General features: G+C 37.8%; 1 protein-coding gene across 6 annotated transcripts in view; it reads left to right on the top strand.

Moving 5' to 3' along the window:
* stim1a (stromal interaction molecule 1a) overlaps positions 1–19072 on the top strand; it is a 60904-nt gene that overhangs the window by 17500 nt on the left and 24332 nt on the right. For all 6 annotated transcript variants that reach the window (XM_049466990.1, XM_049466991.1, XM_049466992.1 and 3 more), the window contains exons 4-7: positions 4608–4722; positions 7508–7619; positions 9916–10031; positions 16222–16399. In XM_049466990.1, the coding sequence (XP_049322947.1) occupies positions 4608–4722; positions 7508–7619; positions 9916–10031; positions 16222–16399 (521 nt within the window). The remainder of the gene's footprint in view (positions 1–4607; positions 4723–7507; positions 7620–9915; positions 10032–16221; positions 16400–19072) is intronic.

The raw sequence follows: 19072 nt of genomic DNA, 5'->3' as shown, positions 1-19072 counted from the left end.
AGTGAATTGCCCTATTTGAGTAATGTTCTAATCCATATTATGGCAAGAGCTACTCAGCTAAGAAAAGAAAATGAAAATACGGTCAGTCAATACGAAACATTTTAAGAACTTTGAAAGTATCCTTAAGTGCAGTTGCAAAGACCATCAAAAATGTTATGATGAAACTGGCTCTCATTAAAACTACCCCATCAAAGAAAGATCAAGAGTTACCTCTGTTGCACAGGATAAGTTAATCAGTATTACCAGCCTCAGAAACTGTAAGTTAACAGCACCCCAGATAAAAGCCACCTGAAGGCTTCAAAGAGTATTATAGTTTGTGTAAAGCTTTTAAGTTACTACATGATTCCTTATGTGTTTCTTAATAATCTGGGTGACTTTAGAATTAATTTACAATGTAGAAATAAAACTAAAATAAATAAAAACATTAAATAAGCTGTGTCCAAAAATTCTAAATAAATGTTATACTGCTTTTGTTGAAATAATTCTGTGAGTGTGTTCCCCATGCTGCATAAATTTATCGAATACTCCCGTGTTAAGCTTTTATAAAGTGACTGTAAAATTTACCAACAACCACCGATGCAGACTCTGTTTAGCATCTACAATTAAAAACCTCTTCATTCAGACCAATGCTGGAATAAAGATAAATTTTATATCAGTTACTGGAATGATTGCATATATCTGTCCCTACCATCACCACCACTACTACTACTACTAATACCACTACCACCACCTCCACCCCCCACCTAGTTTAGGCAGTAGCCAATTGATCCCTAGGTGGACCTCCTAGGTAAAAATATAACTGCAGGAATCCTTGCCGTGGGAAGTTGCTGCATGTTTGGGAAATCCAAAACTACGATGCACATGTGAGTATATGGACTTCCACTCAGCGCCTTGGACCATCTAATCTTAACAGCAGTCCAAGGCCGGTGCCTCTCCTGGCTTCTTGTCATATGAGCAGTATGTTGTGGGGGCGTGCTGTCTTATTGCAGCCAGCTTTTTCCAGGCAGCGTGATGGCTAATCTATGCACATTCTACCGCCACTGAGATCCTGTCATCGCTCTCCTCTGGCAAGGCTTCTGGAGTTGCTTGAAAAGACTGTAGTTAAGAGATGTTTTGAAGGCTTACTGAGCCCTGCTGGACTAAGCTCAGTTTTACACACTGATACAGGTTGGTTCTTACGGTTGAACCTGGTCCGGGGCTAATATCTGCAATGCGCTGACCCATGTCTGGTGTTCCGTGACCATGAGTGGGTTTGTGGAGAAATGAAATGTCTTGCCTTCATGGGTCAAATGATGCAAGTGATGATTCATTCAGGTTTTCACGGCTTTATTAAGGTGGCAGCTTGCGTGCTGAACTTGTTCTGTCTTATTATTTTGATTAGAACTGACATATGATTTGAAATAGCACAAGATTAATAGGGCTGGTATTTATCTGTCAGCCATTGGGTGAGATGTGTCTATAAAACATTGCTCACTCTGTAGGTTAGACAGAGATGTGTTTTGTTTTTTACAGACTTGGGAGGGATGGATTTTTATACGCTATGGTGGAGATTTCCAGACAAGGATTAAGCCTTATTGTTTCACTTTGAATGAGAAATCTCCATTAAAAATGCTGTGCAGTCAAAGACTAGGCTAATCCCTGTCTAAAAAACACATATGCATGCGTGTGTGCATTTGCACATCTGTGTCAGCAATTGGTGCAATTTTACATAGCTATTATTTTAAGTTAAAGAGGTGTGAACAAAAGTTTATAGTGTAAACATTCAGTATCTGCACTGCAGTATTAATTATATATACATTAATTCAGGGCCTGATATTTATCTCTATTTCTCTATCTCTATTATATGATGCTCTTTCCAAGCATGTTTGTTTTTCTTTTAAATGCTAATAAACTGCTAATGTACAGTTTCAACTCCTAATAAAATCTTGATTTTCTGTGTATTTTGGCCATCATGGTTATAATAAATAAAGCTAAATGTCCAGTAGTAGAATTTAAATGAAGAGTGGACACTAGTAGGAATATGAGAAATGTGAAACATCAATAAAAATGTCTGATTTACCCAATCGTGATTTAATAAATAATTATTTAACATGGCCACACATGCATTAGTATGTTTTTTTTTTGTTTGTTTGTTTTTTTGTGACAAACAACACACAGTGGGGAAAGTACTAACAACAATGTCATAGTACAGCATATCAGTGGTGGAACAAGCACCTCGTATATAATTGTATTTATCACATCATGATGTCAGTTTCAGGATGAATGCACAGAAATACTCCATTAGAAATTCATATTTGTTACTTTAACTTTTTTCCCATTTATTGAAAAGTTGTTTTGGTGATTTAAGATTTTATTCTGACAGTGATGGTATGTGTTAGGATTGGCCTGCTATGTTTAAACTAAACCTACCACACAGCACAGCTTAATCAAATGCTCTAAGTACAAATATAAGTATAAGAGCTTTACTCTCATTGTGCCTCTTAAACAGTCACTTTCTGTTCTGGTTTTCTGTTTGAAAACCATCCTTTAACAAGAGCTACAGCGACACTGTTAATATACACATTTAATTTGGTACAAGAACCTCTATGTAATATTCCTAATGATTGAAGTTGATTTGATCATTGATTGCTATAATTCTTAGTTTGTTAAGGTTAAGGCTAATAAAAGTATTAACTTTTCACGTTAACAGTTTATAAACATTAATGTAGATTCACATCAGGGTTTATTAGCCTTAAAATGGTACTCTAGACTACTTATCACCCCTAAATCCAGGAAGAGGACCTGTTCTTTAGTTTTTTTACTTATATGGAGGGTTACTTAAAACATTTGGAGAGTACTGATGTTGGACTCATGCCACCTTCTCTTTGCATTGAGGTTCCAGCAATGCACAGGTGCATTAATTCTCACTGTGAAACCCACTGATTCAGCAGTTTGTTGTTTAACCACAAGTCAGATCTGCTTTACACACTGGACCGTTCAAACTGCACTATGACCCTCATTTGTGCACAGTAATCACGATCCATCTGCTGCACTTTTTGTACACATGAGGCCTTTTTTAGGCTACTGGCTCTTCAGAGGTCTTGTATTGTGGGCTTGTATCATCATACCAGGTTATCTACAGATCTGCATGCCCAAATTAATCTTAGTATCTTTAAAACCATCTTAAAGCCATCTCAGAAAAGCCTTAAAATGCCATAGACAGTAAATTCAACTCTGTTTTTGTGCATTGCATTTCTCAGTATCCAAATTTGATATGTTATTTAGCTTACTAATTTGTTTGTTTGTTTGTTTTATTTTATACAAGGCACACTCTTCAGGTCTGTTCATTAATTGCTTTTTACTAACATAGACAGTAGTGTCGGCATAAAGGTTGGATCACCACTGTTTTGCACAGTATAATGTCTTTTCTGAAATCCCAAGCTGTGACGTCTGTAAACGGTAATTTTGTGTCTATGTGGTGTCACATTACTGCAGATACCCTACATACCTAAATTGCATTTAAGCTGTACTGTTTAGAGTGTTAAAAGGTGTTTGAATTAATTTCTTCCTGCACACAATTTGGGACAAGCCTATTTGCATGTAAAGTATTTGACTGATGTAGAGTGAATGATAATAAAAAGCAGTACCTTCTAGTTTAGACCTGACTAGAGAGAGACATTGTATACATTAGTCGTCAAGCAAGTGCTACATTTACATGGTCACATGATGAAAAATAAGGCTGAGTTTAAGGGTTTACTGTATAAAAGATAAAGAGATTTAACATAAATATAGCAAAGAGAAACCCTATGTGCATGGGACAATAAGGAGCACTAGCTGCAGCAACTACTGTCCTTGATGACTTAGTGTAAAATAATGTTTCTAAGGAAATGAGAACATCATCAGTCTCAGCACCAAAAAAAAGGTGCGGCCAACAGATTGGGGCCTGAGGCAGATCATGTTGGTTCATGCGTACTCACTAACAGGCCCACGTTTTGTTCTCTGAAACATAGCTTATATCTCTGTGTAGTTTCATAGTGTGAATAAGTAAAAATTTTATTTAAACAAGATATTTATTCTGTAGGATTTTATGACAGGTTGTCCACTAATTATAGATTATAATACCAGTTTTCTGTTCTGGTTTCTTTACAACATTTTAAAACACATGCTTGACACACACATAATTGCAGCTTTGTAACAAGACTATATCTGTGTAAAATCCTGAGAAATCTGAGATAACTCAGTCCCCTTTAACATCAGCCCCTATGCTGTATCTCGCAGCTTGTCCAGAAATGCATGTATAAAGCGTGTCCTTCTTGGAGGGAGGTTAGGAGTGCAAATTCCATGTAAAAATTCCAAGTCTTTAGCTGGAGCCCAGGAGCCCACAGTAGTTGTTTAAATTGATCATTTGTTTTTGTTTGCTCATTTATATATATTTTTTTAACAGTTGCATTTTGTAAACTTGACTCTCAGTTTACCTGAATCATCTTTTGCACAATACGTTCTAAAGAAAACTACAGTATATTCTCATATTAGGATTGGTAGCCTTTGGCTGGTTTTAATTTATTCATTTTTAGACAAACAGCTGTTGGTATGCTTCATTTTGTATTGTTTTATGTATCTTCCAACAGTTCCTGAGAGAAGACCTCAACTACCATGACCCCAAAGCCAAGCATAACAGTTTTCATGGCGATGATCAGTTCATCAGTGTGGAGGACCTGTGGAATTCATGGAAATCCTCTAAGGGTAGGCTTCACTTTTCATTTTGTAATTCACTTTAATGCCCATATGTTCTTCCCTGAAGCAGTGAAGTTTATAATTTTAGGTTTCATAGACTTTGCATTTTATTGTGTGTGCATAACTGTAAACTGTAATTCTTAAAGAAACATTTTCTTTCAAAGTCAAACGAGCACTGGATATTAACCTACACATTTCTATCTTGAAATTTTTTTATTTGGGTCAGTAAAGCGCTTCTGTTCACAGTAATAAACAGTGAGGTTAGCAGCAGTGCTAGCCACAGTTAGTAGTGCTTAGAGCTTGTAAATGCTGCCCGACAGTGTTACACTAAGAAACCCCGTGTTTGTTCCAGTAAGCCAGGGAGCTATCAGATAACGATTCTTCCTACGTAGCTTATTTTAACATGGTGAACAAACAGGCTACTGTCCGATGTACTCACCTCTGAACGGTGAAAGAGCTAGTGCTGCGGTTAGCAGCTAATGCTAATACTGCTCCAGCCTTGGTGCTGGAGAAACTTTATTGAAACCCCTTTATAATGCTATACTCATCTGAGTGGCTTTACTTCTCCTTACAACCTGACTGGTAAAATTCATATAGACGGCACATTGGATTATAAGGCGCAGTGTCGATTTTTTTTTTTTTTTAAATAAGAATTTTGAGTGCGCCTTATAGTGTGAAAAATACGGTACTATCTTGGCATTTCTGACTCCTGCAGTGTTCACTCAATGAATAGTAGTGGGCTACAGTTGCTTTAATGACCTTGATGTGGACCACATACTTTTGAGTCTGGAACATGATGACGGACTGGAACAAGATGTACTGATACAAGATGTGACGACCACATATCATGGAACAGGAACTAGTCTCGTGTCTCAGGACTTTTGCTATATGTCATGCCAGCTAAAGGACACTTCATTGATATGCTGCTGGTACCGATTATTACCACATACTGCACAGTCCACTGCAGGTGTTAATGCCTTCTGTATTGTTTATTTGGTTAATTTGCCATGCTAGTTTGACTTAATGTTCTGTTTTTAGCCCACTTCCTAATTTATTTTTTTGTTGTTGTAATGATGTCTAAAATCAAGGCTGTGTGGTGAGATCTTGTACAGGAGCAGCAGAGCAGGCCATGTGTTTATCAGGTGTTGGGCTGGAGATACGTAGAGCAAAGCAGACCACTTACTGAGAGAGGCCTGAAGAGCCCACATCATCCAGCCTTCAACAGCTCGTTTAGCTTCTGATAAGCCTCATTGCGGTTGTCCTTTTCCTAAAAATCCTAGTGCTACAGTGCTAGCCTGGGCTGCTTGTTAGCTTGTTATTTCTTGTCTCTCTCTCTCCCTCTCTCTCTTTCATTTTTTTTCTCTTTCTCGCACTCCCCCTCTCATCTCATTTACTCTGCATTGCAGCTCTTCTTCAAAGGTGAACTAAGAAGACAGAGCAAACTGGGCAAACTTATGCTCACAACGGATTAAGCAGAGGCTATTCTCACAGATATCCTCACTATGTAAAATGAGCAGAGGCTAGGTTTATGTTGCACAATATTTAGAGCATAATAAAATGATTTTTTTTCCCTAATTTAAGTTTTCCTTTATACATGATAAACTACAGCTAGGCAGACAGTAACAAATACATTGTATAAGAAAAGCAGTGTATGGAAATACTGTATGGCAATGACGATACATTTATATTTATTAAAACATAACCAAATTTTTTTTTTTGCATCCATGTATTCCATAACCTGGGGCAAGTCTGAAGAGATTTGCTCTCATTTGCTGGCAGCTCATGTTTGAGTTTACAGTGCTTAAAATTGGTAAAAAAGGATCACAAATCTCATGAATCTGATAGGATCACAGTTTTTTAAAAAAATACTTTACTGGTTTTATCCAAATACTTCAATAATGTGACACAGCATAAGTAAAACTGTGCTCCACACTGTTATGGATAAACTTCCTCGATTAATTATCATTTTATTTGCACTTGATGTAACCTTGATGTAACTTACATTCACTTGCTAAAAGAACATCAAATGCTAAAAGAACTAATTTAGTTCTAACTATTTTCTTTAAAAGATTTCTTTACATTGTAAATGTAATATTGAAAACATCAAAGCAATACAGAATCGTGTGCAAAAAGAATGATTTATACTTTCTTACTATGTAATTCCATGTGTGTCCCTTACTTGTTTTCATATCTAAAAATTATAATCTGCAATGTAGAAAATCAGTTAAATAAAGAAATATGAAAAAACGCCGAATGAAAAGCTTTCCAAACTTTTGTCTGGTACTGGTAAATTTGTTTTAATCTGTCTATGCAAGAATTAAATCTGTCTTCCCTGCATCATGGACATTATGGGGCACTAAATATTAAATTTGTGTGACCATAATTCCCAGCCTGATATTTGAAATGAGATCTGACCAACTGAAGGGTTTTGTTTGTTGCTTACTGATTACGCTGTGTTTTTGTTTTAGTTCATTCATTAATCAAGCAAGAAAACACATCATGAACTTGAACATGAAGCCATGTTGCACTGAGCCATTCCCAGTAGAATTTGATGATATAATTCTTGCTCTGAGAGTCACGATTAGGAGTGCAGTTAATGCTCAGTCCATTAGAATCTGTTTTGTTTATTTATTTATTTATTAATTGGCTTGTTTTTTTTTTTTGGGCAAACCCACTCAGTTGCTTACAAAACAGCAATTTTCTTACAGCAAAACTTTTGTTTTGAGATTTTTGTATTATTTTTCTTTTCTGCTTAAAGTTTGCTGAATTTTACATCTGTTTCTTTGTCTCACAGTATATAACTGGACAGTGGATGAGGTGGTGGAGTGGCTGGAATCGTATGTGGAGTTATCGCAGTATGCAGAGGCTTTCAGGAAAATGAACTTCAGTGGAACTACTATGCCACGGTAAACAGTTACCCATTTATCTTAGAAGATTTTTCTTTAATTTAGCTGCACATCCAGCAAAATTTCTACATTTCAAATGAAGATAGTCTAGATCTGCAGGTCCTTATAGGGGCTGATAAAGACAAGAAAGATTTATTTCTGTGTATACACTGCACACATACACTATATGGACAAAAGTACCTGGACACACCTCTTAATCATTGAATTCCTTTCCCAATCAAGGACGTGGCCATGCAGTCTGCCTTTATCACCATTAGTGAAAAAAGGGTGGTATTTTGTGTAAAAGGATGACACTGCTGCAACAAGCATCAGCTGGTAAAATGTCTTCACTCCTAGATATTTCACCATAAGCTGTGAGTGGGATTACTAAAAAGTGGAAGTGTGTAGAAAATGTGTGTTCAACCACGAAAAGTTCCAGAATGGGGTGTGTGAGACTTTTCTGACCTCTCCTCACCTCCTCTGGCATTAGCATCAGCACAAAAGCATTGCCCAAGGAGCTATAAGTTTGCAAGCCTTACACCCCCCAGCACAATGTCATGTGTCTACTTGCCGTTATGTCTTGATGCAACGTGCACCCTTTAACTAGTTTTAACATGTTGTATGATCAGTGTGAAACACTACATCACAAACTCTGTTTCCGAGGACCAAAACGACCAAAACACTCATGGTTTGAGGATAAAGCTTTAAACCTGAACACTGAAGTGAGTAAACTAGGGAGCGTTTTCAGCTGTTTTGTGGCACATTCTGCTGGTACAGACTGGTTATCTAGGTTTGGTTCTTTTGCATTCCATTTAAACACAGTATATTGCTAAACTCCCAGCTATGCTGGCTTATTTTTCACCAAATATTCATCCTGTGGCCATCTTGAATGCTCATGAACACCGTATTTTGGCACACTAACAATGAAAGTCTATTTTCATAAATAAGGCTCACCTGATTATGAGGCGCATTTTAAGAGACACTATGAGGAACTTCTAATTCTGCAGGTCTCGCCACTTGGTGGTGGAGGGGGGTAGCTAACTAAGTTAAGTAAAGCTAAGCTAGGTAAACAAAAGACTTTATTTTAAGTCAAGCGATATATAGATGTTAATCTACACAGATTTTTCTCTTGAAAACGGTTTATTTGGTTTATTTGAGTAAAGCACGTTTGTTTATTTACAGTAAGCTTAGATTCCCAAATTTCTCCAGCACTAAGGCTGGAGCATTAGCATTAGCGGCTAACCGCTAGTGAGAGCAATACACTGAGGAACCCTGAGTGTTCTGGTAAGCCAAGGTGGTATTAGTTAGTGGTTCGAGCTAGTCATATTAGCGGGTGATGCTATTGCTGCTCCGGCAGCGTTAGCCAGGGTTAGCAGCAGGCTACAGGCAGATAATACTTACCTTTGAACGAGGAAATAGCGGTTAACGGCTAATGCTAGAAATAAACTGAAAATTAAACGACTTTAAGTCCACCTTATAGTGCGAAAAATATGGTAAATTATCTGTTTTGGCCATGTTCTAGATAGACTAGTTCCAGACCGTTCTTTTGCTTTATTTGGACACAGTGATCCAAGAGATCTGGTACAATTACATGTACAAAATAAATGATCCTACAGTAAAGCACACTGCCACTGTATTCAGGTGGAGTGAAAAATAATTGTGGTTCTCTGCCTTGTAGTCTAATGGATGCCCCAGGGTTTGGCAAATGTGTACGTGACTGATTTGGTGGAGGAGGGATAATGCTATGGGGCCGTTTTTCAGGGTTTAGTTTAAGCCAGTCTTATTGCTTTAGCATACCAAAACATATTGAAAGTTTGACATGGCTCGTTTTTGTTCTGGCGTGACTGTACCCCAGTCCAGAGAGCAAAGTCTTTAAAGGCATGGCTAGGTGAGTTTGGTGGGGAAATTGACTGGCCCACACAGAGACTGTAACCCTATTAACCCTATTCTTTTAGAATAAAGTAGAATGGAGGTTAAGAGCCAGTCCTCCTCAACATCAGTTTCTAAAATCAAATTCTGAAAAATGCTCTTCTGGATAAAAGGCCATGACATCCCACGGACACTTTTCGAAACCTTGAGGAAAGCTTTCTCAGAAGCGTAGAAGTTGTTCTAGCCATAATGTTGGGGACCAACTCTATACTAATGCTTATTGATTTAGAATATTATGTTTCCCAATACTTTTGTCTATATAAAGTATCTTGCTGTATCTTAAGTGTTTCAAGGGCATTGGCCTGAACATTTTAAGTCCTTTCTATCCTTTTGTTCAGATGCTGCACTGCAGTACTCAACTTGTTTGTCTGCATTTTTTCATCCCCAGCCTGGCTGTGAAGAACTCCACTTTAACAGTGACCGTGCTGAAGATTCTGGACCGCAGTCACACTCAGAAACTTCAACTGAAGGCTCTGGACACAGTCCTGTTTGGAGCCCCTATGAGTAAGAGAGCTCTTCCTTTTCTGCAGAATATTGTAAATACTCCAGCCTTTTGGACAGTGCCTGGTTCACTCTTTTACCCTAACTTGGAAAACATGTTACATCATCTTAGTATCTCAGATATAACACACAGAATCAGTCTAAGCACGGTAATGATTGAATTGACTTCTGATTCTCCTGTTTATGCTCCACCTGGTAAGGCATTCTTTTGCAGCAGTTGTTGCCAGACTGCACAAGCTTTACAGAATGTTCTCTCGTTAAATCCCTTTGAGTCTAAAAAAGGAGTTATAATGACAATATAATTTTGAGTTTAAAAGGCTCAAAATGTGTTTAAATGTGTTGGAGCTAATCTAAATATTCGTATTATACTATAAGAACATAGTACAAAAAATTAATTTTCTGTTGTGCAAATGATTACCAATTGTAGATTATCTAATGGACGTTACTAGGAGTTTAATGACCTAAAATATGAATAGATAATTCTATTGTGTTTCTAAAAGTTCCAGTTTTCGATACTGAAAATATAAGGTGATTAAAAAGATAATTAAGGATAGTTTTGGAGTATCTCTCTCTATTGTTCATGCAAGACTTGTTACTAGATTATGGAGCACTGCTGTGAGGATTTGATTGCATTTAGCAACAACAGCTAACAGCTGATGAATACAAGGAGTGTACACAAACTTTTGAACAAGTAGAGTACCTTGCAGTGATACAAAAAAAACACAGAGTTCACACAGAGACGTGTAGTTCCTTTAGAGACGTATTTGCCAATTCAATATGACTCTTTGCAGCAGATAAACATAAACCCACTGACATCATGTCTGATGTATAAAATCCACCAGCTCTGAGCTGTCGAGTAGTGGAACTCTATGTTCTCTGAAATGACTGAGCTCTAGCCAATACTTTTGGGATGCGTCAAGGCGTTGAGTGTCAGATAACGACATGACCACCTCATTCCCATATCATTGATGCTCTTATTAGGAGTGGGCAATATGGCTCAAAAATAATATCACGATATTTCAGGTTATTTTTGCGATAACGATATACTTGGCGATATAGGAAAACTAAATAATTAATTTGTTTCAGGAATATAGTGTAATAGTATAACAGTATAACCTTAATGTGGCAAAATAAATAATGAATAACATGAACATGAACAGAATCTCTGTAATGTCTTCCAGATTATCTAAAGATAGATTGTTTTCGTGTTTCTTGGTTTATACCACTGACAAAAGTTCTGCTGAAATGAGATCCAGTTATTTTACGTTCATCCAGCATGTAAAAGTGTCCCAAATCTTTTTAATGTGATGCATGTCTGGCATCTGTTTGAATGGCATGCATACGTGACAAAGCAACGTTTCATGATTAGTTTCACTTTAATCCTCGTCAGCTAAGCTTATCACCGACAATTCGCTTCAGCTTGCCGAAAAGGATATGTTATTTGGCCACGGTCAGGTTTTAGATTTTTTTTTTTTTTTCCTTTAACGTTGTAGCCACAAACTGTAGATGCTTTTATTAGGACCACCACATGGCTGAAACACGAGCCTTTTAATGTTTTGGAAGAAGCAAATCCGTACAAATATTTTAAACATTTTTTTTAACGTCACTTAAATCCTCAAATCACTGCTACTGTCTGTTCTCCTCACAGTTTTTTTTTCCCTCGTATTTGACATTAAACTCACATTAATTCCAATCAGAACATTCGCATTGCAGGGAATCAGATATGTATCGGATTTCAGCACCACATACTGAAGTGACCCAGTTTGAGTCTGACATTTACAATTCCGATTCCATGCGTTTTATTTATTTATTTTTATTTTTTGCTGTTTACACAGCCACACAATACGACACACGTGTCTCACATATGACGCAAAAGTTTGGATTTGGGCCACAGTTACCTGCTTAGTGAATGTAGCTTTCAGTTTTCCAGTGCTGCATTGTGTTCTGTGTTTATTCTTACGTAACTCTGTGGCCCAGCCTCATACCAAACGTGTTTCTTTGCTTTATTTAAATACGTCAAATAGTTACGTCACATTTAAAACAGTGTGGGGAAGCCTGGTGAAATGCAAACATGCTGGTTCATACTTTGGGCAGGGACCTAAAGGAAACAAAGCTGGTTGTTTGAGTTCTGTCTGGCTTGATGTTTGGCATCAGGCCATGGCTTTGATGTGCGGGAATGTATGTGCTAGATTAGAACTGACTGAGGGCATCTCCACCAGCTCTGCACTGTGGGGCAATTGACCCTTCTGGCATTAGAATTTCTGAATCTTGTGGTCTGCCCCACCAGGGCGCTGCTCAGTCTGGTTTTTCAGGGTGTCTGTGTGTGTGCGGACTGAGAGAGGAGGGGTTTTAGAAGATCGCTCTGTATTCTAAGCACAGATCTCTGGCGCTCTGAAACTGATAAGCTCCACACACTCACTCTGGCTCTTTTCTCCTCTGCTCTCACACCTCGTGCTTTTGAATGCTGTGCTAACGGTCTGGTTGGTTCAGGTGTCCTAAGTCTGCATGATTGTAATTCTTTTCGTATCTTTTTTTTTTTTTAAGGTGGTATTTTCCGTTTGTTTTTCAGAGCAAGCCGAAGACACTTGCATTCCTGGCATGCTTTCTCAGCTCTGGCCTGGTTGTTAGCAGTTTGTCAGGTTCTGTACATAGAAACGAGCGTGCTGATGAGTGTGTTGTGCACAAGAAAGAAGCACAGTTGTTTGGTGTGAGGTATAGCTTTAGTTATTTTTTTCTTTTTGCATGAGAGCAGAAATGCATAAGATTTGCATAAACCGTTCCAATACCTAATGCAGCGAACATCAAACAGGTGTTTTCGCCTGTTCCCTTCCTGCATCCAGAGTATTAGGATTATGTCTGGATAAAGCAAGCCACATAAAGACACATCAACAGCCTCCTAATACTCACAAAAGGCTTCCATTATCTATATATCTATCTATAGGTCACTCTTCTCTTTTTAAGGCTTGCTTTATTAGTCTTTGTTCATATTTTGAGGCAGTAGGACATTATTATACAGTGTTTCGCACTAGAGATTGACTGAGTTGATTTTGAGTCCGATTTTGATCGCAAATAATACGCTTAATTGGCTGATCGCAGAAACCAAAAGCCAAATTAACGCCACACAGATGCCAGGCAAACCTGGTACAGCTCTGCCTGAATACAGCCACCTCTAAGCAAATGCACTGAATCTACAATGACTATGAATAAACTTAGGAGAGTTACTAAAATAAAAAAATAGATTTCAGGAGAGAAATGTGTAAATAGTTAAAGTTTTTCAGCTTACTGCTCAAAATAGCCCATATTTATTGTTAAATACATATAACTAACTTATTATTTTAATAACAACAACAATCTAACACTGAGCAGAACAGACTGAGAGAATAAAATGTAAACAACAGAAATTTGCTGCATTGCTGCAAAATCTAGCATTGGAATCCTGTGTGAACTTGATTCCTGTAGCTTTCTGACTACAGCTACTGCTGCTGTACTTCTGCAGCGCTTGGTTTTGTGAGTGATTAGCTAGCTCTGCTAGCTAGCTAAAAATTGCACTGTAGAGGGTGGCATTATCTAGTTCATAGGGTTAAAACCTTTATTCACTTCCGTCATGAGGCACGTCAGTCCTACACATTCAACTTTAGAAACTTGAACTTATGAGTTTGTAGCAGAGTCTGTCTGCTGAAGAGTGTCTGCCTGCAGCCTACTTGCTGGACAAATAGGGCTGTGAATCTTTGGGAATCCCACAATTCGATTCAGAATCGATTCTTGGCGTCACGATTCGATTTTTTTCCGATTCTTTCATTTCTTATTCTTCATCCTCCATACTTAAGCGGCGCAACAACAAACGCAATAACATGACAGTACACACCCCTCTGTAACCTAATAGGGAGAGGCAGTAAGAGCAAAAACTTTCCCTGTCTTGTTGCTGCTGTCTCCCAACACTCGCCCTACTGTCTCGCGGAGCTTTTTAACTGTCTCGCGGAGCATTTTATCTGTACCATGGAGTTCATCTACTGTCCTGCAGAGCTCAGCTAACTGTTACTGTCCTGTGGAGCTCTTTAAAATGCCCCGCACAACAGTAGCTGAGCTCCACGGTACAGTTAAAAGCTCCGCGTACAGTTAAAAAGCTCTGCGCGACAGTAGCTGCACCCGCAAAAAAAAAATCTATTTTTTGAAAATGAGAATCGATTCTGAATCTTTCAATGTTAAAAACGCGATTCGAGCTGCACCCCTACTGGACAACTTCAGCTTCCTATGACCAAACTGACCAAACAGTGATCCGCACAGCTGCTTTGGTAACCTTAGCTCCCGAATCGGATCGGCTAAATCAGAGAAATATTGTTCGATTGTCGACCATGAATTTTGACAGAAACATGTCTGATACTGATGCATCTGATGCCAATCGTTCTTCTCGTCTCTATTTTAAACTGCTGTACAAACCAGTCAACCAAATATTTGCATTACCTTCTCAAGGCCTATTAATGATTAATAATTTTTGCTGTTTAGTTCTAAAGGTTAAAGTTTTTTTTTTCTCCCGATTTTTCAAGCATAGCCTCATAGATTTCTCAAGTGTTATAACAAATTGGAAGCAATATGTAGGATATTGCTATAGCAAAAAAAAGAAGGGTTGAATGCCCTTGCCTATTTTGCTGTGAGTGAGACTACATATTCCTCAGTTAAATATCTACAGATCCTACCAGCTTCAGATGCCATGTACTCAAATACAAGACATATGCAAGATCACTCTGAGTTTCTGTCATCGCTTACTGTACTAGTTTACTGAATGTCTCCAGCATTTGGTGGCAGCTGACTGGCCCAAACATCATGTTCTTGTTAAGAATCTCTGGCACATCATACAAGGTGCCAGGTCTTTATCATGGACACCAACAAAACAAAGGGGAAGGAACTGGACACAAAAAGAACAGTGGGGCTGCATGTGGCATGTCTCATTGTGTGTGTGAGCGGCTGAAGAGGCCCAGCTGTGGTGAGCCTGCGGAGTCTGTGTGTGACAGCAGCAGTGCTTGATCTACCGGACCCCTGCTGATCTCCACAGACTGACTTTATCTCTAAGAGCTAGTGTTCTTCAGACTGTGATCTGCTTAAGTGGCTGCAGATAGAGTTAAGGCTGAGTCTGAATAGCTAACATGTTGGGTTCGCTTAATTGATTTCAATGGCCTGTCGGCATAGTGTGCCAAATTTCATATCAGTATGCTCACGTGACTGTGACAGGACAGTCATGTCCAGCAGTTAATGTGTGTCTCTGTGGTACTTCAGGCCCACTTAGTGTCAGAATGGCAAGATGCAATGTGAGAGATTTGTTTAACTATGTAGAGACTCCTGTGAGAAAGTTCTTGACATCATATTTGACATACAGATAAGGATCTGTTTCTCTTCAGTAAACCACAGACCGCTTTGAAGCAACTGTCAACAACATTTGCTGTTTGATTTAGCATGCATACATTTGTCTTGTCTTTGTGAAAATCTTCAATTGTAGGCAAAATCAATTATTGTCCTAGCTTGAGCTTCTTTTTTTAAAGGAGCAGATCTCCTTTAGAAACCTTTCTTGTGTTCTTGTTGACTAAAATCGGATAGTTTTATGTTGATTATTTCAATATAGTGGAGTGTTTACACCTGAAAGACTGTCCCGATTAAGGTTCGTGTGTTTGTTACATTTGTATACATTCAGTCCAGTTAGTTTTGGTTTCCCACTGATTTTTTATGTTCTGTCATCACCCATGTGGGCTGCAACTTCTTATACTTCACGTTTATTGATTGGTTTGTAGAAGGGTATGTGCGTCTGAGCACTGCTTTTACCAGGTGTTGTTCCAAGTTTTGCCTCCCTGCCAGAATATGACTCTCACCATTCAGCTAAATGCCTTTTTTCTGTTTAGAATATATGTGAAATCTACAGTTACAGTAGATACAGACATTACCAGCATAATCTGTTGTGGCCATAGTGTTACGCGACGAGCATGCAAGCATAATGCAGTTGGATTTTAGCAATAGCCGGTCTCAATATTTCAGTCCAGTCACCGTTTTCACACTGAGACCAAATCAAATCATAGTTCTGTTCATCTGAACCTGTTTGGACCAAATTAAATTAAGTCAAAAACTCCAGACCAAACAATGTATGTATTGGAAGCATGATTTGTATGTATGTTCTTATAATTTCTATGTTTCTCTTTATTTCACACAGTGAACAGTCACAATCATTTAAAGGACTTCATGCTGGTGGTGTCTATTGTAATTGGAATGGGAGGCTGCTGGTTTGCTTTTATTCAAAACCGTCACTCAAAAGACCACATGAAGAAGATGATGAAGGACCTGGAGGGTCTGCAGAGGGCTGAGCAGAGTCTTCATGACCTACAGCAGAAGTAAGAGCATAACTTATTTTTTTGTTTCATTTTTTCATAGGGAAATAATGCATTAATCTGTATTTGCGCTAGGTTTAGACCAGTAAATACAGCTCTGGAAAAAAAAGAGAGACCACTTAAAAATGATGAGTTTCTTTGACTTCATCATATTGAAAACCTCTGAAATATAATCAAGAAGAAGATGGATGATCACAAGCCATCAAACCAAGCTGAACTGCTTGAATCTTTGCACCAGGAGTGGCATAAAATAATTCAAAAGCAGTGTGTAAGACTGCTGGAGGAGAACATGCCAAGATGCATGAAACCTCTAATTTCAATCCAGGGTTATTCCACCATATATTGATTTCTGAACTCTTAAAACCTTATGAATATGAACAAATAAATGCTCTAAATTACAATATTTTTTTATTTGGAATTTTATTTGTACCTATAAATAGCAAAATCAGAGAATCTGATTCAGAAACTGAAGTGGTCTCTTAATTTTTTCAAAATCTGTATATTTGAGAGCTGTCCAAATACTACCAGATCTATAATGTCTAAATACACTAATGTTAGTTGACTGGATAACAACTCATTGGATCACATTTCATTTCATTGAAACATCAAAAAATAAAAACTGTGAAAAACTTTATACATGCTGTACAGTAATGCAGCCAGCAGCAAACAGTCACACTACATGATCAATAATAGTATGATTTAGTAGATAGATTCCTGACATCCGGGCTACAACTTAGCTTCTCCATGTAATGCAGATGGTCTGTTCCAGCCAACGCTGTCAATCATTTAATTCCTAAGTGTAACCCCCTCCTTCTTACGACATAGAAGATCACAGAAGGTTTTAAACAGGTTTCTAGGGAAATTAAAACCAATGTGCCAATATTAGCAAAGGAAGAAGTTACTGTTAAATTTAGATGAGAAAAATGAGATGGAAAATTGAGTTTAGTCATCGATAAGTATGGGAACCAGCCACATACTGCACAGGCAAAAGATCTGTGATTGCTTCTGCTTTTGAGAGATGTTGCAATGCACATGCTTTTCTGCAGTTATAGCTTTCAAGGCTGTTCAGCAGCCAACATTGGCGGATGTAGAGTTTGCTATTCATTAGACCTTATTCAGTATTCCTAGACGTATTCTGGCAAAACGTTTTGCGAGAAATTTACTCTTTCTGTGTAATACAAAATATACAAACACTTTCTGTTCATTCTAACATCTGCAAGGCCATTAGGCTTACTTAACCCATAAGAGCCCAGACCCATTTCTGTATGTTGATAGCAAATTCTAAATTTAATCAGATAAATTGAGTGAACAGCTTCTTCTTGTTTTTTTTTTTTTTGTTTGTTTGTTTTTTTATTGTGGGTACATCACCAAAATATTTTAACGTTAAAATTTTGATGTAACAAATTGCACAACAGCAATTTCACAACTAGAATTTTAAAATCATACTCTAGAAATTGAGTCAGAACTAGTTATACGTAATGTAAAACATTTAATTAAAGCAGTTGAATGGTTAAATGGTTAGAACAGACATGCAGAATAAAACAAATACACTTTTAAAATGAACAAAGTTTGTCTGCAGCACAAATCCAACAAACATTCTGTAAATAATGTCAGATAAGGTCACACATTTACACACTGTCCTGTGATGGTCCAGTATGTGTCACTTAGGAATGCTGTAAGTTAAAATGATGGATGTAAGGAACTTTACACAGCTTTTAAAGGGTCTGTGGCTCATATGTCACTGTGGATTCTTTTGGGTTAATGGTTCAGTATTTGATAGCAGGTCTAGACAAGAGATCTTTACTTGGGAGCTGGCAGATGATCGATGATCTGAGAGACATAAGGGAGAACCATGGATTAAATGAAGGGACCTACCTACTGTTTAAACACATTTTTGGTAACCTTTTTCAGTTATGTTCATGAGTCATATTCTTATTGTGGCAGATATGGATATCATAAAACTATTATGTTGAATGTTTCCTGAGTATATGACACTGAAATGCCCTTTGACAAATCCCTTCTAATGCCAGCAGTGGCCCTTAATACCACCATGTCCTGATCTGCTTTCCGCATAGACAGAGAGTCTGTCACCTTTTAGAGAGACGGCAGTGAGAGTAGATGGAGCGAGTGGAAAATATGTAATGAGGCTGTGTGTAGGAGGAAGCCCAACCTGTTGTTTTGTGATGTAGCAGCTCATGACACACTACCCTGCTCAGTTAAAACCTATTGTGTAAACAAATTCAGCTTTTGTTACTACAAGTAACATAAGAGAGCCCAAATAGCCAAATAATTATTTTTGGCTCTGCCTGTTTATTTACTGGTGTCCTTTATTGATGCAACACAGCATTGATATTACATGTATTATACAAGATATACATGGACATAAATATCAAGATTTTTAAAATATTTTTTTCTGCTTTTGTTACTTTTTAGTCTGCTTAAGTACTGGCTGCACCATTAATCTAGAGAACATTGTCTATAGTTCAATACTTGCAGTGGCTTCCAAAAGTATTTATACCCCTTAAACTTTCACATTTTGTCACCTTGCACACAAACCTAAATGTATTTTGCTGAAATTTAAATTGAACGACCAACACAGCATCTAGAGACTGAGATTTTTGCCCATTCTACTTTGCAAAATAGCTTCGTGTTCATGTCTTGCCACAGAAACTCAGG

The sequence above is a fragment of the Astyanax mexicanus genome, chromosome 18, assembly GCF_023375975.1.
Source record: "Astyanax mexicanus isolate ESR-SI-001 chromosome 18, AstMex3_surface, whole genome shotgun sequence".
Classification (NCBI taxonomy): domain Eukaryota; kingdom Metazoa; phylum Chordata; class Actinopteri; order Characiformes; family Acestrorhamphidae; genus Astyanax; species Astyanax mexicanus.
The sequence above is the reverse complement of the archived record's forward strand: the minus strand, read 5'-3'. Positions and strand labels throughout refer to the sequence as shown.